We start from the raw sequence: 23,341 nt of genomic DNA, 5'->3' as shown, positions 1-23,341 counted from the left end.
CAAATCCTCCAAGACAAAAGACACGTCACTACGAGAAACAGTACAGGTGAAGTTAGATAAAACAAGATCCAATAGTCTGTTATTATTGTTTAAGATGTGATTACACTGAACAAGATTAAAAGTGTTAGCAAAATTATTCACAGCAATAGACTTTTGACTAACATGATTACCTGTAGGTGAGTTAATAGAGAAATCAGACACGTTAAAATCGCCCACTATTATTTCATTATGGTTTAGCTTTGATATTAAGAGTGTAAAGTGATCCAGAAATTGCTCGAAAATTACAGATGTGATAGATGGTGGGATGTACAAAACAATCATGTAAAATATCTGTAACCTAATAGTAAATTTACAGCCAAGAACATCTATAGAGGGCACAATACTGTTGCAAAAATGAGACAATTCTTTAGAAACTACACAGAGAACTCCGCCACCACGTCTGGCATTAACGGATTCAAATTTTCGGTCCGACCGGTAAACATCATAAGTTTTTGGAAATATTTCACCACTAGATATCTCTGGCCTCAACCATGTCTCGGTGATGCATATGATGTGAAAATCCTGAGCAATGACGGCAAGAAAAAAAGTCTCAGTTTTAGTGTTAAGACCACGAACATTTTGATAAAAACAAGTTAAGTGGGCATCACTAGCATGTGAAAATAAAGGCGAATCTAGTTTTTTGCTACAATTTTGGGGGAACCATTGATGTATCTTATATAAAGATTATTTTCTCCTTCCTCCTTGCGTCGCTTTAACTCCGATTTGGCTGCCTTAAGCTCATTGCGCTGCCGAGGCGTCATGTCCGTCTCGATGAAGAATTTATCGACAGTCTTCAATTTGTTCTTCAAAACAAGCCTAACATCGTCTGTACTACGAAGGATCACCCTAACAGCCTGACGCCCGTTACGATTCGGCTTCCCAAATTTACTAACAGCCAGCACATTGACGGTGGTTTCGCACAAGTCAGTCAGCAGCTTCTTAGTCTCGACAACATCAGCTCTGCTTTCATTCGAATCAAAGTTAAAAAGTATATTGTTGTTTGCCTTTTTCTGGCGCGGGCGTGACACTCGTGCTAGGAGCGGAAATAGGATTTTTTCAACCTTCTGAATGTGAAAATCATATATACCAATATTGAAGTCATCAACTTGTGTATTTTTTTGTTTAAATAACGTGTATTTTGTTTTATTAGAATGAATTTTTAATTTATTAAAATGCAACCAGTCCATATATATTTTGAGATCGGCATTGATGTTGTTCTCTAGAACAACCTTGCTACTACCTGTATAAACTAACACAGTATCGTCGGCAAAAGTGAAATAACGCGCAGTGAGATTAGCAAGCTTCAAGTTTAATACATACAAGGAATAAAACAATGGTCCGAGTACAGAACCTTGTGGGACGCCATAAGAATTAACTAGCACTGAACTACATGTATTATTTAATTTTACATATTGTTTTCTATTTTCGAAATATGTTTTAAATAAATCAAAAAGTACTCACCTGAATCCCATTTTTTCGAGCTTATTTAAAAGTATATCGGTACTCACAACATCAAATGCTTTTTGCAAGTCGACAAATTCGGCCACAACTTTCTTTTTATCCAATGCTCCTGCTATGTAATCTCTAAAATCAACTATTGTGCTAAGAGTATTACTGTTCTAAACAAACCTATATTGGTAATCATCAAGTGGTAAATATTTATTAATAAAAGACGTCATCCTTTTTTTAATTATTTTCTCAATAATTTTAGAAAAAACACTTATTACCGAAATTGGTTTGTAGTTATTCATCAAAGACTTATTACCTGACTTAACGATTGGAGAAATTTTAGTTACTTTTAGTTCTTCTGGAAAGGTTCCAATAGTGAAAATATTATTTGTTAACCTTACCAGAGCCCCAGTAATACTCTCTTTCCCAACGTCGTACACCGATATGCCATCATGTCCCGCTGCAGAATTTTTTTTTAGTGTTAGTATGATTTTATTTACTTCGAATTCAGTTGTTAATTCTACAAAAGCAGTATTATTACAGTTAATCTCAGGAAATGAAATGTTTTTCCCTAAATACCTACCGTCATTTTCCAACTCTTTTACAATACCCACACCGACATCAGCAAAATGGGCATTCAATTTATTTGCTACTTAAACGATGTTAGTTATTTTCCCATCATCAGTTTCTAACAAATCAATATAAACTTTTTTAGGACCCTTACCAAGAATTATTAATAAATTTCCATTGTTTTTTAATATCTTTTATTATCTTATCTAAGAATAAGCTCTGGCTTACTAAAGGTTTCAAAAAGTAAGAAAATACTCTATGCTCCTTATACTATTTGAAGAAATTCATAGACAACATAATATTTATTAATTATTGCAATAGTTATCGTAGCATTCATAGGAAACTCATAAAGTCTGCTAAGGGAGCTGCTAAGGCCAAAAATAAACAGAGGGAGAGCTCATCTCATTCTAACGTAGTAAAATGTAGCTAATAACCTAACCCAAAGAATGACATCTACCTCAGATCCCCTGTCTTATCTTAAAGATCTTTCTATTCCTCATACATTTGCTTTTTATGATACAAACCACTATTAACCATTCTTGGTCTAAAGGTGTGTTTCCTGTTTGCCTAAAGTCTTCTCTGGTGGTTCCCGTTTATAAGGGAGGAGAAAAAAAAAAGAGGCATTTATTTCCAACAGGTTTGTTACTCAATTACAGGAATGAATAAAAAAAAAAAACCAAAATATCTATAAAAATGAAAAATTAAAATGCTTAACATTCTATGTACTTAAACAGACTATCTATATACATACTAAAAAGACTCTGCAGCACCTATTTACTTTATACCTTCTATAATGGACCTTAAACTGTCAACAAAAATATCGAACCGTTCATGTAAATTATTATTAATATAATTCTGACACATTATATTAATAAGGGATTTAAAAAAAATATTAGTCCTAGTGGGATTTACATAAAATAATCTAAAATGCCTAGTTTATTCTTGGTACCCGAAAATTTAATCCAGCCAAAAGGGTGGGACAGTCAATCTTGTTGAATAAGGTTATATAAGAATTTTATGGAATGAATTTCTCTTCTTTTTGCTAAGGGTATAATATTAAATTTATTTAAGTATAATTGACTATCCAAACCTCTGGCTGGAAAGACACCATCCTCTTCAAACTAGAGATACTTCATACACACTTGCGCTGAATGCGCTCACTAATAAATTGGGTACCAAATTAGAGATCCGTATTCTATTTTTGAGAGTATGTAAGTGAAGAAAAGTAGATTTAAAGTATTAATATTTTCAAAGTGCCGACAATTTTGATAAATAAAACCCAACAATTTGGCAGAGTCAGAAACTATTTTTGCTATATGCTTTGCGAAACTTAATTTTCGCAATTAATTCCCAGATAGTAAATAGTAATTCCCAGATCAATCGCCTCATCCACTCTGGCTAACACAACATTATTTGTGCTATAGTCAAAATTGATTGGCAACTGTTTTCTAGAAAATGAGAGAATAGAGCATTTATTAACATTTAAATATAGTTTATTGACATTGCACCAATTCTCTACTTTATTAAGATTTACCTGAAGGAATTCGCAATCGTCTTCAGTATCTATTTTTGTGAACAATTTTATATCATCCACAAAGAGAAGTTGATGATCCGTCGAACTATCGCCCAGTCTCCTTACTTCCAACCTTATCAAAAATCATAGAGAAGCTAGTCAAAAAAAGAGTCTGTGATTATCTTCAATCTCTTAAAATTATAACACCAAGACAATCATTCGGATTTCAATCATCTACAGGTACTCAGGATGCAATTTACAGCTTCCTCGAGAGTGTTTACTTTGGTGTGAACCAGGGTAATGCGTCGGCAGCGATCTTCTGTGATCTGTCTAAGCTGGAAAGATATGGGTTTTGTGGAGTGGCACACTCATGGTTTAAATCCTACCTCAAAGGTTGAAGCCAATCAGTTGTGCACTCAGGTGGGAGATCATCAGCCCTTAATATCAATTGTGGAGTCCCTCAGGGCTCTGTTCTTGGGTCAATTGTAAGACTTCTTAAACTTATAGCTAATGATCAGTTTTAATAAACTTAAGATCATTAAGGACTGGTTTCCATCTAACCATCTTTGTCTGAACCTGAGTAAAACTCACATCATTGGGTTTAAGTGTGATGTAAATGGTCTTTTCTTAAATGGTCATGCATTGCCAGAAACTACAACATCTAAGTTTTTGGGTATACTAATTGACCAGGAATTACGCTTTAAAAATCATATATTAGCATTAAAAAGAAAGCTCTCATCAGGATGTTTTGCTGTGTGAGTGCCAAGGAAGGAATTGGGTCAACAACTAGCCTGCACAGTTTACTTCTCATTATTTGAGTCTCACCTTAGGTATGGCATACCATTCTGAGGTGTTGCTAATCAGGGCTTACTAAACTTAGTTTTTGTTTCTCAAAAAAAAAGCAGTTTGCTTTATTGTCAATCTAACACAAAGAGAATCATGTAGACCACACTTTGTGACTCAAAAAATTTTAACTCTTACATCCCTTTTTTATACTGGAGACATGTTCCCTTCTCTTTAAAAACCGTGATGAACTCCGAGGTCCTATTCCTCAATACGTCAAATTCACTTTCTTCCTTTACCGATTCTCAAATCTTCTCTGGTATAAAAGTCTCTAATTTACGAGGGTCGAAAAATGTTTAATCATCTGCCAATCAATTTAAGAACAACTTTTTCCCTTAAAAATGTTCGCTGTCAATAAAAAAAAACTACTTTTAAATAGGGCTTATTACTGTGTGGATGAATTTTATCAGGATGAGCTCTAATATTTAAATATTCATTGCTTGTTATCATTAAGTATATGATTTAATTTGGATATGTTTTTTATAGTAAATTGTTTAATCTATTTTACAATGTATTTATGTATGTAATGCTAAGGTTTTTATTATATTATGCTTTGTCAACAAAATGTATATTTTATGACAATAAAGCACTTTTTGAATTTGAATATTATAACATGCATAAAGTTTTAAAACAAGCATGGGGCATAAACTCACACCTAAGCATACATGTAAAAAATTGTTTTGATGCAAATTCTTTACGCTTAACCTAAACAACTCAATAAACTTAAAAATTTTTTAAACAAGCATCAAGTAATGAAACTACATTTTTGGGAATTATATTAGATAAGGAGCACTCTTTTAAACCGCATATATTGTCATTAAATAACAAACCAGCAAGTGTCAACTTTTTACTAAGAAAAATAATGTTTAAATTCAAAAAGTAGCTTTATTGTCCCAAACAGGGTTATTGACAAATCCTTATTAAATCTATGTTAGTAAAACTTAGGACTAGTAGAAATTTAGAAAGCAAAATAAAGTTATGCATTAAAAAGCTCTTCTAATATTTATAATATGTTGTAGTACCTAACTAACAAGCTTTTTAAATGCTTTTTAAATCTAATATAAAAATTTTCTTATTCGAAGAGGATTGAACAACATTTTTTTCCCATGTAAATAAAACAACTTCTCACTTGCTCCGAATGTGGAATGGGAAATTGAAGGGTGTATGTAAGATGAGTTCCAAACAAATTGCCTCCTACAATTTCCTGCTTGTAGTTTTCGAAGACCATAGTTATTGTTTCAAGCATATACATGTAAGCAACAAAGGGTCAGGATTCGATTTTGCACAAAAAGATGTTGACAAGATACACAAAGCCTCACTCCACAAAGGGCTCTAATTGCTCGTTTTTTGCAGAATAACACCTGATCCCCAAACAAATCCCATAGTAAAGATCTGATTGCAGAAGGGCATGATAAGCATTTTTTCCAATGTAAACATCTAAGTTCTTAGAAATTATTCTAAGGGCACATAACAACCTGATGACACCCCACTGCACACTTTAATTATGTGTTGGTGGAATTTGAGTCTGCACCCAATTGTTAATCCCAAAAACCAGCAACACTGCGGTGTTCAAATTGGCTCTTTATTGATAGTGACAGAATTCATTGAACATTTCAAACTTAACAGATTTTTCTTTGACATACTAAAACAAAGTCAATTTGCACTGCACCATTCTTTAATCGTAAGCAAGTCAGGATCCAGAAACAATTTCAGTTGGGCAATGTGTTTTTTATGCCTAATGATGGTGGTGTCATCTGGAAACATAGTAATGCTACCCTTTATGGGGCACAAAGGAAGATCTTTAACATAAAGAAGAAACAATAACGGCCCCAGTACAGAACCTTGAGGAACCCCTGTGGTAATCTGTAGTTCTTCAGAGCAATGACCACCAAAATGAACCCTTTAGACATGACCCAATAGATAAGAGCGGAACCAACCCAAAGAAGATCCTCTAAAACCATATCTCTTCATCTTTCACAACAGTATTGTGTGATCCACACAGTCAAAAGCCTTGGATATGTCACAGAACACTGCTGCAGCAACTTCACTGGAATTAAGTGTGCTATAAAGAAATTGAAAAATATCAAAAATAGCATCACCCGTGTTCTTGGCCTCTTAAGAAGCAAATTGTGCAGTGCTTAGAATGTTAATCTATCCAAAAAATATATCATTCTCACCGTCAACAATCTTAAATATGGAGGAGACCTATTGGTCGAAAATTAGAAGGACTGCTGCAGTCTCCCCCCTTATGAACCGGTAAAATAATTGCTTGTTTAAGGTAATCAGGAAATTTATTTGACTGGAAGATTCATTTAATGAATCTACTAATGCCTGAAGGGCATTGGGTGAAATTGAAAAGATAGAAAAGTGAAAATGTTTTAGTTTATTATCTGCATCCAAAACTTTATTCCAATTGGTTCTTTGGCAAAGATACCCAAACTTGACATATAAAATGAGACAGCTTCATGGTCAGATAGTCCTGCATTTGTACAGTGACAAATAATATTACCACTGCCCAAATTTGAGCAAACATAATCAAGTAGTGAGAACTTGTAATGCGTGTTGGTTGATCAACATGCATGCTCAAATTAAGGGTCCACAAAAGATTGCACAATGACATTATGTGATTATTGTACAGATGCAGAAAGTGTATGTTAAAATCACACGAAACAACAAAATTAGCATTGACTAACAGATGTGACAATAAAGATTCTAATTTTTCCAAAAAAACAGCTTTCAGAGGGGGATCTGTAAACTACCAAAATGTACAAATTAATTTTTTTGCAATAGGCTATTGAAAATTCAAACACTTTTTCTTTAAGAAGGAAATCAACATTTGCTATTGGAAGAAAAGAATAACTAGTAATGAAATCATTATGCACTGAACTCCCCTCAAGAGAATTGCAAGACAATAAAGTAATCTGCCAACCTCAGAGGCTCATCTTGCTTCAACCAATGTGCGGTAAGGATTACAATATTTGGGAATCCCAGAGAATCCATAAATAACTCATGTACCTTATTTCTAACACACTGAATATTCAATAAAATTAAACTGATAGAACCTCCTTTGTACCTCCATCGTAATTGCCATGCATATACAACAACAGACATTGGTAGAATTGCCTACATGGGCATGTTTCAGAGTTTAATAATGTATAGTGCTTCGGGATGAGGTCAATCTATAGAGTGGCATGCCATATTTATACACCAAAAAAAACCAGAAGAATCCTAACAAAATCTAAACAGACAGACTCATGTCAACCACACTTTAAAAATTTAAAAATATTACCTTTCCCTGTAATATATATATACAATAAGCACTCCAATATGTAAAAAGCAATATTGCTAACATGTCAACTCACCAATCAATCTGTATTTGTGACACAAGAAAAAATCTTGCTTCACATAAGTCCATATAACATACAGGAATTCTTGGAGTTTGACTCAGGTAGGTGGGTGGCCTGCAAATTAATGTCTAGCCTAGTGGAGCTACTACTAATTATATATATATTCCTATATTATACTATGTGCTAGTCATAGTATTTTATACAGGAACAAATTTAAGAAAATATATAAGTTATTAATAATTAAAAATCAATCTCTTATCCCTATTTTACTAACTAAAATGTTTTGCAATTGATTTAATACTTCTTAGCATTTTATAAAACATTTTTTTAAATTTGTACATTATCTATTAGGGAATTCAGTCACAATATTTTACACCTATTTTAAATTGTGCTTAAAATTTTATAATTAGTGTTAAACTTTTGATAACTACCTTATTAACAATCTTAAATAATCCTTAAACTTAGATTATATTGTAGGTTTCACTGTACAATTTTAGTTGTATTTTTTGCAAATAAAGATTCATTCATTCAAGTGGTCAATCTTGCAGGTTCAATATCTGATGAAATATGGTGGCTTAGGATTCTTTATGCTGAATGTTTAAAATGCAAATAACTTAAAAACTAGTTACATAAAATAACCTTAGTGAGTACCTTTTTTTTCAAAATTGAACTGCCTTTTAGATTTTCTAGTCGTTTTAGCCATAACTGATTAGGCAAAAAAGATACGTTGTAATTTACCTAAGTAACAGGGTGTAACTAACGCCCTATATAAATGATGCTAAATTCACAACAAAATTCGTAATTTTCATGTCAAAACACATAAAGTCGTAAAGGCATGTTAAGATCAATCGCCATATTTTGGTGTGTAGTATCTCCAGTTCAGAGATTGTTTATTCTTAATAAATCACCCTGTATATTCTATGAAAAATTAAAAAATTGGAAAGTCGATTTGAAATCATTGTCCGAGAGATGAAGAACTCAATTAACCTCGCCTATGGTTTGCAGCTAGGCTTATTCTAGGAATTCAATGTTCTAAAGTGATATTAGATAAAGTGTCTTATTTGGGCGACATAAATATTTCTCCAATAAATGTGATTATTGGTGCTCTAATTGATATGTATTATCGTGACTGATTAAGGCTTATTGCGGTCGGTTGTGTTTAAGCCTTAAATTATAATATATTATTTTTAAGTTTCTTTATATTATCTGATTTATATATTGTCATTAAAGGTTTTTCTTTTCTTTTGATTCTTTGATTATTTCGGTTAAGTTTAGTTTAATTATTGTTTCAGTTAACATGTAAACAAGTTCCTATTAGTGGGCAAGTTGTCTGTTGGAAATAAAGCCTGAAATAAAATAAATAAATAAATAATCTTAAATATCCTTTAATATTTCAATGTACTTTCTCTATTACTTCATTATTCACGTGATTAAAAAAATCACCCTTAATGATAGATGCCCAACAATGAATATTTTTTTTGTTTAATATAACCGTTTTGGATAAAAATGATTTTATAGACCATATTATTATAGGATTTTATCAATAGCGTTATTGTTCTTTTATGGATTTTATTTTATAAAATGCAGCAAATTTTGCAATAATTCAAAACCGACTTTTCACAGATTCTTGTTAAAATTTCATATCTTATAACTTTTGGTTCCAATTAGCAAATGCCTACAGGAAACAATAAAAAAAACCCACTCCCAACACCTACACTGTTTATCGTATTTGATAATTCGTCTTTTTGACAAATTATTCAAATTCAAAAATATTTTATTGTGATAAATAAGAAGCTAGTTGTAAAAAACCTAATTAAAAATACTACAATAGTAATCCTACATTATTATGACTCTAATAATGTAGATCTATTATGATTAATATTTAAGAAATACGCATGTTTTCAAGGGCGTACCCAGGATTTCAGCTAGGAGGAGGGGCAGCTCATACCTGTTTCGAGAAGATGATCGGTCGGGTAAATTAAAATAAAAAGTCATGAAAATTTACTTTTATTCATTAGTTTGATTGACAAAAAACAAAATATTATATATACAGTGACCGCCTAAAGTTCCGCATAAATTCGATAAAAATAAGAGACCCGTCGATTTTTATTTTAAGTTGCGCATTATTTCACATAATTTTTTATATACAGGGTGGAACAAAAAAAAAGACGTCATCGGTCATTTTTTTTAAATGGAATGCCATATTTTTTATTGCATTTATGAAATATAGGCGAAATTCCAAGCAAGTTTCGTATAACACACCTTATCTCAAAACTCAACTGTTTCCGAAATATTTACATTGATTACATAGTCCCTTTCCCTGATATATGCCTGAGCAGTGCATATATCAATGCACTGTTCAGGCAAACCATTGATATATAATAGGAAGAGCACAGGTCCCAGGATTAAACCCTGAGGCACACCTCTTCCTATAATTAGAGGGCGGGAAAATGTTGGTGAGCCGGAACGTGTCACACAAACTATTTGTTCTCTTTGCTCTAGATATAAACTGAGTCATTTAGATGCTGCACCCCTGATGCCAGGCCCGTGTCAAACGCCTTAGACAAATCGAAGTACAGTCCAGCTACACTGGACCTTCTCTCAAGATTCTCCATAATATATTGTATTGCACTATAGATCTTTTGGGAACGAATCCGTATTGTTGTTTATTTATTATTTGATGGTGAGTTAAATAATTCATAACTATTTGATAGAAAACCCTTTCAAATACCTTCGATATGGATGGTATAATACGGATACAGGCCGATAGTTGGCAATATTCGTTTTTTCTCCCTTCTTAAAAACAGGCACTACTTTTGCCCGCTTAAGAGCAGAAGGAAAATTTTGGGTAGCAAGACTCTCATTGATCACATTGGAAATGGGTCCAGCTCAGTGAATCCCAACAGACTTTAAAACGAATACCGGAATTTCATCCAAGCCAGAGGAAAATTTATTTGGAAAGTTCATCAATATCATAATATTATGTAGTTAGAATATCTTTTTACCTCTGGTGTAATCCAGGTTGGGTTAGTTAAGACATCATGGGATGATTTTGAATGCTAACAAGAGCACATATTTACTTATAGGTTCTAATATATTAAAAAAACAATTTCTTCCATCTAATTTCACTACTTTGCATATAAATAACAGTGTCCTTCCTTGTTCAGCATCAGCAAAAATCTTGGTGTACTTCGTCCATGTATGCTTTACTTAAAAGTCTATCAATTTAAATATATTATTTGCCCAAAATATCAAATTGATGCTTATGGAGACTCTTGTTTGGTCACAGCTAGATTAATGCAATGTTGTTTTTTACAATTACCTCACTCTTCAAATGAAGAACAAAATTCAGTTAGCTCAAAACGCCTTTATGAGATTTGTTTTCAACATACAAAAATTTGATCACATAACACCAACATATATTAACAATAAAATACTAAAATATGAAAGGAGAGCAGCTTTACATTTTGGTCAGTTTGTTAATAGAATTATAAATAAATAGATTTACATAGTCACCGCCTAAAAAACATTATAAGATTTCAAATACCAGTGCATAGAACTGAAGGTTTTAAAAACTCATTTGCCTATCAGGGTGTATTTTTGTTAAACTCTGAAGTATACAACTTAATAAGATCATGTTCACTTTTCACTTTCAAGAAGAAGTACAGGGCTTTTCTGTTAGATTCACATATACCTTTATTGTAATGTTAAGTAATTTTAAGAAACAAGTATTTCTAAGAAATCTGTATTTTTCAGGTAGCATGGAAGAACACATTATATGAATGTTACCTTTTATGTAATATTTTGTTGTTGCATATTAAACCTTTATTTATTTATGTACGTTTCATTTCAGCATATTGATCCCAAAAGCTCGATTCTGAGAGCTGTCACTTATGTTTTCATAGTTATGTGATCATGGGACCTGTACTCTGAAAGTACCATGGATTTTTATTCCTTCCATTAATTAAGAAATACACTTGTCTCGTTGTCTTACGCTAAGTGTCGCGCGTTGCCAACTAATTCTGATTTTTTTTTTCAGGCTTCCCGAATTAGCCTGTGACGCGGATAGCTGTAGCGGCGTACGTCACCATATCAATATGTCCGTCTGCCTCGACAGTAGTCGACCGCGAAACGGTTTAAAGCTTCCTCTCGATAGAAGCTTAAGTGAACCTGGACCGTCTCCCCCTTTTAACCATTTACTCCCTACGAAACGTACCAAACTGGAGCCCCACTGCATTAGCCTTCCTTCAAGCCCATGCGCAGAATCTGTACAGCGTAATCACGTTCTTAACAATGTGAAAACAATGGAACCAGAAGCACTTAAAGCAAAATTGGAAGATCCAAGAGGAAAAAACTTTATCCTTATGGATTGTCGACCGTTTATGAGTTATAATTTAAATCACATCAGTGGGGCTATAAACGTAAATTGTTCAGATCGCTTTAACAGAAGAAGGTTACAACAAGGGAAGGCTAGCTTAGCGGATCTTGCAACTACAAGGGAGGGAAAGGAGGTGCTAAAAAAACGGTCATTTAAAGAGGTGATTATATACGACGACTCCACTAGTGAAAAGGACCGGATAACTTTGGGACATCCGTTGCTCTTGATTCTGGTATCTTTAGTGGAAGATCATAAGCAGCCATTACTTTTGATTGGTAAGTGTTTTTTTGATTAAACTAATACTAGTAAACTTAAGGAAAGGGAAGAAAATGAATGTTGTTCTAATCAAAATAGTCAAATGAACATGGCCTGAATTATTTAAAAACTGATTTAAATCTTAAACTGCTTTTAATGAATTATAAATGAACGTATTTTGATAATTTTAATATTTTAAAAGTTACTAAGTTATCAAAACTATTCAAGTTTTTAAAATAAAAATCGAATCAACAGTAATTTAAGGATGTTACAACTTTGTTGCTGATAAGCACAAATTTACGCCTTTTCAATTATTTAAACTATGAATATGCGTTGAAATAATTCGTGTAGTATAATAGTGTTAAATCGTTAAAACGTTTCAGAAGGTGAATCTATTCAAAATAGTTTTGGTGAAAAAAAAATATTTTTTTGTTGTTGTTTCTACTTAGGTTCAAATATTTCGAAAATTATAATTATATTAATAACTTATTTTTTTCAAGTGAAACTAGGGTGACTCATCAGCGTATCATGCTATTACTATGTGCTTGGCAACCTTTAAATAAATTTTTCATATTTTTGTTTGTAAAGTGAAAAAACATTTTGGTAAACACTTGATAAGATATATATCTGGTAAGAAAGTATGAGTTAAGTATGACATAATAATAATAATGATAATAATAATGTTTTTGAAGGTGGTAGACAATGGTACAGTGAAAACATCTTGTCGAACTTGCATTGTCTTATTTATTTAATGTAACACGACGTTTCGGTTGATAAGAATCTCCAACCGTTATCAAGTGTAAACTGACAGCAAACTACTATTCTAAAGGCTTATATACTAGATGTGTGCAGCGATGTGGAAAGGAAAGTCATCCGTGAAAAGAGTTGGGGGGAGGACACGCCTCTCTCTAGATCCTACACTGTCCTGAGAGTAGAGGCTTCCAGATGTTGGGTATATCGACGCTTGGCTGGCTGAAGATCCTCTGATTCTGTGAAATGAAAGCTGCCTCTACGAACTTCCTCTTCCGCCAGTGCTGTTCCTTGTGCAGAATCTTGGCTTCTGACCAATGGATATTGTGTCCATTATGCCACGCGTGCTCTGCTATTCCGGATTTGGAAACCTCTCCTCTTTGGGTCCAGCTGCGATGTTCATTCGCTCTGATTTCTAGGGGGCGCTTCGTTTCACCTATGTATGAGTCACCGCACTCACATGGGATCCGGTAGACGCAATTTTTGGTATCCAACATGCCATCTGGTTTGGTCTTTGATACCACGCTTCTGATAGTGGTGCTAGATCTAAAGGCAGTTCTAATATTGTACTTGCTGGCAATGCGTCGGATTTGTTCCGATGGTATTTCAATACATCACTCATAATTTATTTGTATAGTTCAGTTTAGAGATCTATTAGAATCTTTGATGTGCCGCGAATAGTCCGTGTGCCGGTGTTGCTTGTATTGTCACATGACATGCATGTTTAAATCGCAAAATTTTATGTGGAAAGAGTCATAAAGTAATATTCTAAGCGATATTTAATCATTTCATTAAATAAATAAATGTTTTAAGCATTTTTTTAAATTTATACATTTGACTCGTAAAATTTGACTACATGCGCCCACGTACTATTTTGTTAGACGCCTGACCTCAGTCACAGCCACTCAAACGTGAAAAGTTGCACAGGTCCGGCCTTAAAATTTATTTGTAGTTAAAACTTTATTATTTGGGATTTTTGGGTTTAGTTTTATTAAGTTAGAAATTCAGAATAGTTGATAGCAAGATAATATTTAATTTAAAAATAAGATTTAAGTACGTAAAATGAGTTTAACCAATAATTTTAATTTAAAAGTTTAGTTTTTAGCGCCATCAGTGGGGTGTTTATTAACAAGTGATGAGAGAATAGATGGTACGAATTACTTAGGCCCATTTATTCGTGGATTAAGGCATTAAAGCTTTACTTTTTGACACAAAAGGGTTAAATGTTTTGGGTTGTCTTCAAATTTTATATATTTCCTTTTTTGGGGTATTGAGATTTATTTTTTACTTGGTGGTGATTATTAATGGGGATTTTGGCTGCCACATTCAATGTCCTTTATTATTGTTTTTTTAAAAATTAATACATATTATGATATATTATTATAATAATATACTCATGAAAACCCCCTATCTCTATATTTAGTACCAACTTCTTTTGATAAAAAGTAATTATGTAGTCAGAAAAGTGAAAGTATATTTTTAAAATAAACTTTTACATTAAAAATCATCTAGCTGTCTATATTTTATGCGTTTAAAACACACAAGTTTTACTTATAAAAAAAAACACACTTTACATCCTGAATGTAATATTTATTAATTTGTTTGCCTCATATTTAGTTATTGTTCATATTAGGAGAGATTAGTTGAAAATTAACAAAAATAAATGCTTATATTAAAAACTAAGAATCTTATACAAAACACTAGATTTTAAGTATACTAGATCCTAAAGCCACAGTGAGGATACTAAATACTTTTATAAATTTAACCACTCTTTTGAATCTGGCCCAAAAAGTTAATACAATTTTCTAAATTCTGTTTTTTTGCCATTGTTCTTTAGCAGTTTCTTCCATTAAGGAAGGAAACAGTTTCTTTATTGCCGCCATGGATTCCAACTTCATCTCGCACATCACCATATGGATACTAAAGCATTACATTATATATACTTTATTGTGTCACTGAAGGACAAACAGGGGCTGTAAGCTGTAAAAAACAAAATTTTAAACTTGTTTAATTAATAAAAATATGGTTTTCTTACTATGGCAAAAAAGGGACTTTTTTCCCAGAGAATGGATATCATACATCAATCATAAATGTATCATACGATGTTTCGGCTTAATAATATATGGATCTTACTTTCTCCCAAATTTTTTAAATTTTTCTCAAATATTCTATACACCACCTGACAATTCCATTACATCTTTTATTAACCATCTTAAGCTTAAATCCAAGTTTTATCAGGTTTCTCCACAAGGTTGAAAGAAAGAAAGAAAGAAAGAAAGAAATAAATAAAATGTGCTATATTACGTAAGAATAATCTTGTGTACAAGCATCCTACAAGCTAAAAAAACAAAACAAAAATACAATTTCAAAAATTGACAAAACAATGAACAAACACAAGAAGACAAAACTTTTTGAACATACTTGAATTAAAGATAACTAAATAAAACAATCAATTACTAAATAAAGGTAAACTTGTTGACAAAACTAGAGAAGAAAAAAGGGGAAAAAAAAACTTTCCAACATGTCCAAGGTTAAAACCTATCATTAAAAAAGTCATCCAGGTTATAATATGCCTTAGCCAATAAAAGCGTCTTTAATTCTCTTTTAAATTTCTTAACATCCGATATATGTCTAACACATAGAGGAACATGATTGTAAATTTTTTTACTTATGTAAATTAATGAGTTTTTGGTAAGGGAAGACGTATGAATAGGTAGGGGAACATCATTTACACGACGAGTCAAATGGCCAGTGTCAGAGGGTAGTTTGGGAATCTCTTAACTTAGCAGAACACAGGTATTGAACTGCTTTTTTTTGAATAACAAAGACAATGTTAAGTATCCCCTTATTGGTTAAAACCCAAAAATGCAAGCCATACCGAATATGAGATTCAATAAGTGAAAAGTACACTGAACGTGCAACCATCCTTCCCAGCTCTTGTTTTGCCATTCTTACTGCAAAACATCCAGAAGATAATTTCCCAGCTAAATGTAAAATATGATCTTCAAACCGAAGGCGACCATCAATGGTAATTCCTAGGAACTTGCAGCACTCTTTATTCTGCAAGAGGGAATTTTCGTCAAACATCAGACCCTGAACATCGCACTTAAACCCCATAATAGACGTCTTTCTTACATTAAACACGAGCCTGTTGGAAGCACACCACCCTGATAAAATCTGAAGGTCTTCAAGGATACAAGTCTTAATATAATCAGAATTTTTATGGCTCCATAGTATGGTGGTATCAGCAAACTGAACCACCTTGCCCTGCAGTTTCAATGAACTCAAGTCATCCACATACAGTAAAAATAACAGTGGTCCCAACACTGAACCCTGGGGAACGCCGCATTTTAGGGATCTAGAAGCAGACAAACGCCCAGACACTGTAACCTTCTGAGTACGATTTGATAGATAGGACTCAAGCCATCGCAGCGCGACGCCCCTAAAACCATATTTATCGAGCTTAGATAACAGTATTCCATGATCCACACAGTCAAATGCTTTGGATAGATCACAAAACACTGCCGCCGATGACTCTCCAGAATTCAAGGACACATAGACGCTCTCCAAAAAGCTAAAAACAGCATCATTAGTGCCTTTACCGGCTTGAAATCCAAATTGATTTGCAGACAAAATGCCATTATGATGTAAAAAGGACAAAATTCTGCTTTTTGCAAGTTTTTTAACTATCTTAGAGAGGGTAGACAAAATAGAAATGGGACGGAAATTACAAGGCTGATCCAAATCTCCACCCTTATGAAGAGGGATAACCACTGCCTCTTTTAAACATGAAGGAAAAATGCCAATATGTAAAGAATTGTTTATGGCAGAAACTAAAGCATTTAAGGCTGAATCAGGCAAAAAGAGTAACAACCTCGAAGATATCCCATCAGCTCCAGATGATTTATGGTTTTTTAGGCGTTTGATTTCATTTTTTACTTCGGTAAGATCGACAGGATGAAAGAAAAATGAATGCTCAACCGACACTTGTTGAAGATAGTGTAAGGGATCAATGTTACTACGAATGCCCTTGAGCAAGATATTAGGTATATCACAATAATAGTCGTTTAAAATGTCAGTAACTCGGGTTCAGATACTTTTCTATAAAATCATTAATAATCAACCAACACTCTCTTTGCCTATTTGATGACATATTTAAGTGATCCCTATAATAATTAGATTTTGCTGTTTTAATTGTCTTTCTGTACAGACTACGGTATTTCTGATGATATACAAGGATATTTTCATTTGTGGTATATTTGCACAATTTAGTCAAAAAACGGAGGTTTTTAGCAGAAATTCTAAGGCCTCTTGTAACCCATGGTTTTCGTTTCTTAGTTTTAAGCCTCATTTTAGGAAAGCACTGATTGATCTTATCACACAGAACTTGAAAAAATAAAGTAAGTGGGTCAGAAGCCGTTTCAAGTGCATTCCAAGTTACCGAAGCTGTAGCAGCAGAAAAATCATTGAAATTTCTCCTGCTAAAAATTCTTCCCATATAATTAGGTGAAACTAATACAGTATTATATGGCATTTTAGCAAGAATAGCTTCATGGTCGGAAATACCAGATGGGAGTACTGTGCATAAAACGTCATCAAAATTTGTACAGAAATAGTCAATTGTAGTTGCAGATGAAGAAGTTATTCGTGTGGGAGGAAGAACGTGCATTTTCAAGTCATAAGAATTTAAAATACTTAAAAGAGAAGTACGTGGCAAGGTTTCATCAGTGTAGTTGATATTAAAGTCACCAGCCAATATAACCTTAGAGTGTAGGGACAACTGGGATAAAAGAGAATCAAGTTTGTCCAGAAACATAGCAATATCTCCTGTAGGTGGCCTATAAACACAAAGAATATACAGTGTGGTGACTCGACTGGAATAAATTCAGTTAAAACTAATCAAATTTTATCTCGCAAAATTCCTGAGATCAGTCGATTTTTGTTCACATTTCAAGATAGTTTCTGTATTTTTTCACCTACGGGGGGCGTCCAAATGAACCCAAACTTTTTTTTTTCAAATGGAAAGCCACTTTTTTTAAACTCTCATTGAAAAGAGCCCTTTTTCCTGATTAAATTGCTCTATTTACTTTTGTGATTATCTAAAGGAGAAATACGAAAAAAAAATGAAAACCATTAGCAGCTTCATTTTGCTTCTTTTCTTCATAGGATGCTCAAAACTGAATCGCCAAACTATCTATTTGCAAAAATTACACCTAGATCAAGCCTTCATAACCGAGATACTAGATATAGAGACTATTATGAAATTCCAAGGCATAAGGGAAGCTTCTTTAAATCTTGCTTTAGCTATACTTCTGTTAATTTATTAAATCATTTGCCTGGAAACATAAAAATGTTTAATCAATCAACTTCGACTTTTAAAAAGAAGTATAAAAGTTACCTTTTTTCTAAATATTAATCACTTTATTTATTTTATTTATTGTTTTTTTTTTTTTTTTGATTAATCACTTGTTTTTTGTCTTGTGGATTCTGGAGAATTTGGAGATGAATATGTAAATCGAAAAGGTTTTGCCAGTATTAATGTACAGGTTACATGCGACCAGAATTCTGTTATAACTAGTATAGATGCAAGTTGGCCTGGATCAGTCCATGATGGTCGTATATGGAAAAATTCGGCAGTGTGTGAAATCATGAAAAAGGCAAAAAACACTATTCTTCTAGGAGGCAGTGGGTATGGTATAATGTCATGTCTTATGACTCCTTACACCGACCCCCACGAGGAATATCAGAGAGTCTTTAACAGGCTGCTTACATCAGAGCGAGTTGTGATTGAGCGTACATTTGGGCAAGTAAAGCGGCGATTTCCTATCCTGAAGTATGGATGCAGATTAAAACTGACCACTATTCCAAAAGTTATAATTGCTTGTGCTGTGTTGCACAATATAGCTAAGCAATTAAGAAATGAAGATTTTCAAGAAAATGACGAAGAAGAAGAAGAACAGGACTTGCCATTTATAGAGAATGAAAATGTAGATGCTATTCGCGCACAAGGACAAACGCACAAGGCGGCGAGAGGAATTAGCTCGTCTTATTACTAATAACAATATAGCTGTATAATTAGGATTAAAACTTTCATGTAATGCTATGTATATTGTCGTTTACTTCAAACGTACAAAGATGTATTTACTTAAACTAAAAATAAACTTACACGTTTGAACTGGAAAAAACGTTAAATTTTTTTTTGTTATAAATGATACATATTACATATACGTCTGTTTTTACAAGTTTTGGTAAATATTATCTCCAACAACAACATACTCTTGCGGGGCTTTTTCCTTTGATGCCGCGTTTAAATGTTTTAGCTTGGCAGAGTAATATTGTTGTTGGAGACGAGCAACTTTCAGTTGTTCAACTAAAACTAATCGTTGAAGCTGGGTTTTCGTTAACTGCCTCGTCTCGTCAGACTCTTGTTTGCCCGAAGCAAAGGTAGGCTTCGGAGGAATTTTTTTGCAGCAACCTCTTCAACCGATGTGTAGGATCGCTTTTTGTTAGCTACTACTTGAGGCATAATCATCTGATGAGCATCGTTTTCCACCATAATGTCATCCTTTGAAGTAGGTAAAGAAGGTTGACTTGCCACGCCAATTGCAAGAGCCCCTAATAAAAATATACATGCATGATAAGTACCTACAAGGTAATAATAAAGACCTGAATCTATTTCTCACCTGGTACCCGACTTAGTACAGGATTTATGTCCGCATCCATAGCATTTAACATAACTTTCTCCCAGGACAAAAGACGAATGGGCTTGTTCCCTGTTTTATTTTTGTCAGTTTTATTTTTGAGTCGCGTTTTCATTTTGTTCACTTTTTTCATAAAAGCTTTAATATTTATCTCCTTGCCAAATAAAGTAACGTATTCCTTAACGATATCAGTTAATGCAGCATTTTTCTTTTTTTTCATCGCTGGAACTTGAGATTTCTCGAGAATCTCCGGAAATGCTTGGACTTATTCAGCGATAAACATCATTTCGTTAGGGGCATCTTCGGTAACTTCCTGTTCACTATCGGTGTCAGACATTTTAAATATTTTATTCACTTTAAAATAGCTGCACAAATAAGTTAGATGGATCTTCTTTACATCAATTTGACGTGCGAACTGCTTTTGATTATGAAACAAATAAGATCAACCCCATCAGTTACAGACCAGATACGCGTTGACTGCACGCTGCAAGTCATGCCTTGTCGAAATCGCTAATCTCTGTACCTTTTACTTTATTTTCCCGAAGCATTTGCTTGCAAGGAAGAGGTAGAGATTATGAATACGAATTAGAGCAAAACCTTTTACTTCTACCTTTTGCTTGTACCTTTTACTTCAAAGTAAATGCTTTAGTTTTATAAATACGGGCTAATCACTTGCACAGTCTAAAGTAGGAATCGCCAGAACGCAGGTGTTTTATCTTTGTTTAATAGACTGGCTAAAAAGAGGTGACAAGTCTGTGAGTGCTGGAAGTGTTTAAAATATTTTGTAAGATGCTTGGATTTTAGTCCGCGGTCAATTTTTTGATATTATTTTCTTTCTAAAAATTGACATTTTCGAAAGAAAAATAAAAAATAGTATAAAACATGGGGTTTTACGTATATTTAAAATGATTTCATAGATAAACAATATAAAATTTTGCCATTTAAACATGTATATTGAACGAAATTCGGGAACACACTTCTATTGTCAACGTCAAAAGCACTAACCTAACTCGCCTTGACTGTCGTTTAATTGTTTCCAAGGTAAAAACTGACTAAACAATTAAAACTGAATGAATTGTCACGAAGCGCGTCCTTTTTAAAACCCGATGGAACAGTTTCGAAATGTTTAGAATTATATTCATTGTTTTTGCCCAAAGAGACCAATAATTTTAGGAGAATACTGACAGTCAAAGCAAGCAAGTATACAAATTCTAGAAAATTAGAACTACAGGGATTTACAATAATATGACCTAAATAACCTAAATTGGGGCCAAAATGGGGCTCTCGAACAAGATGAACTACCTAAAAACTAAACACTATAGATAAAAATAATAAACCAAACGTAAGTAGAACCCTAAAGAAACCCTACGAATCAACTTTAACTACAGAATACTAAAAAAATTGTACAAAAACTAGGTGAATAATTAAATATGACATAGGCCCACGGACTAGTTAGTGCGGCACCTGCGACACATCAAAGATTCTAATAGATCTCTGAACTGGACTTTATCCGTCATATTCAATTATTTTTATTGCCGGTTTTAAAACAACATTAAAAATAAAAACAACCACATCTTGCACAACACATACAATAAGAAAAGACAAAATTATTTAAATTCAAATACTCACAGTAGCACATAGGAATCGAGAAAAGAACATGAGAATTATCAAACTGGTCCGTCCACATTTCGTTGTGGTTCGTAAACGTCCAAATAGTTTTTTTCTTTTTATAATATTTATTTGTTTTCCTCTCCAAATTAAAACTACCATTTTATATTAATTTTCTCCTTTTATTATGACCAATTTAATTAATATTTTCTAAGTCTTAACAACAACCAATCTGCGCGTGTACGATAGATTTTAAATTTCTAAATTGTTTTGGTTTGTGCTGAACGGTGACCAGAGAGAAGATTTACTTTTACGCATTAATACAGTAAATCTGTCAAATTTGTGACGAAAAATTACCTACAAAATTCATTTAAAAAAATTTTCTTGGCCGATAAACCGTTCCCTAGTTATAGCGTGTACAATTACGACCCTTTTGCTTTGTATGATGAAATCAAGTTTTTCATACTCAAAATTTTTAAAAATGTTCTTCCATATTTACAATAAGAAACAATATTTTCAATTGCAAAATTATAAATAATAATAATGAACAATAATAAGAAAATGAAAAATATTATATGATTATTTAAGAAAATAGTATATGGATATTAACTTCATTGGTCAAACAATTTTCATGCGCAGTCATATAATATTTATAATAAAAAAATATATAAATTATCTTGTTAGAAAATTCCTTGTTGGTAAATTGTGAAAGAATTCGATGAAAGTTGTTTCTTTCATGATAATCTTCGTTTAAAATGTTTTGTACTTACATTAATCCTTGTTCTGTCAGTTTGCTGCGCTTATTACTATTATGTGGTTATAATTACATTGAAATTAACTATCATTACTTATTAATTCATGTTTAATAATTAAAGTTGTTTGTAATTCTTACTTTAGAAATTATTATGCTTGCTCACTTTGATAAGGTTATATAAGATTTTTCATTTTATAATAAAGTACGAAAAAATTGTTGTTTTTTATTTCACACATTTACAATAGGTGCAATTGTTTATTTACTTATTTATTTATTTATTAAATTCATTGACGTGTAAATCACTCTTTTGCGATAATAATACATAGTAGTACATAAGTGCAAAATATAATAATAATGTAAACAAAGTTTGAAAACCTAATAAAATTAAATTTACTTAGTCGGTGATGAACAGATGAACTGCGATATTCATACAAATAAAAAAGATCATTATAGTTTATAAAAACCCTAACAGACAGGTTTGAGACGCTATAACTAAGGAACGGTTTATCGGGCAAGAAAATTTTTTAGATGAATTTTGTAGGTTTTTTCGAGACGAACAATTTTTTCATTAATAATGCTGCGATAAATAATTTTTTTCTATCCCAAAAAGCGAAAAAAACGCTTTTTTGGGTACTTTGGCGCCATCTATTTTTTGTAATTTTTATCGCAGCAAGTGAACTCAATGAGAAGAGTTGTAGAAAATGATGTCCCCGATATTTTTTGTCCTTACAAATTTTTCCAAAAACCTACCACTCTCGAGATAAATGAAATTCAAAAAACTTTTGAGTTTTTTCAAAAACCCGGGATACGCGTCGAGCTCACAAATTTCAACTTAAGATTTTTGAATACTCTCTTAACGATTTCCACAAAAAAAATTGTGTAGGTACTTTTTCGCCAAAACGGCCTTTTTTTCGACAGATTTACTGTATTTTTAACAGGGGATTTAAATATAAACCTTTTTTGCAATGAATATCTAAATGAAGAATACAAGAACATTCTCTCTTTTTTTTGGATTCCTATCTCACACTAATGAATTATCAAGACCTATATTAGGAACATGTATCGACCATTATTTTGTTAAATCACTCAAACCAAGGCTAAGCTTGATGAATATTATGGGGACTCTGCACCATC

At 32.7% G+C, this 23,341-nt stretch overlaps 1 protein-coding gene across 1 annotated transcript in view; it reads left to right on the top strand.

Moving 5' to 3' along the window:
* Positions 1-23,341, top strand: part of LOC126748324 (dual specificity protein phosphatase 10-like) — an 86,837-nt gene that overhangs the window by 7,213 nt on the left and 56,283 nt on the right. Inside the window, exon 2 of the mRNA XM_050457472.1 lies at positions 11,801-12,414. Coding sequence (XP_050313429.1) covers positions 11,859-12,414 — 556 coding nt within the window. The 5' untranslated portion in view covers positions 11,801-11,858. The remainder of the gene's footprint in view (positions 1-11,800; positions 12,415-23,341) is intronic.

Source organism: Anthonomus grandis, chromosome 22 (assembly GCF_022605725.1).
Source record: "Anthonomus grandis grandis chromosome 22, icAntGran1.3, whole genome shotgun sequence".
NCBI classification, from domain to species: domain Eukaryota; kingdom Metazoa; phylum Arthropoda; class Insecta; order Coleoptera; family Curculionidae; genus Anthonomus; species Anthonomus grandis.
This window is presented reverse-complemented; position numbering and strand designations above follow the sequence as displayed.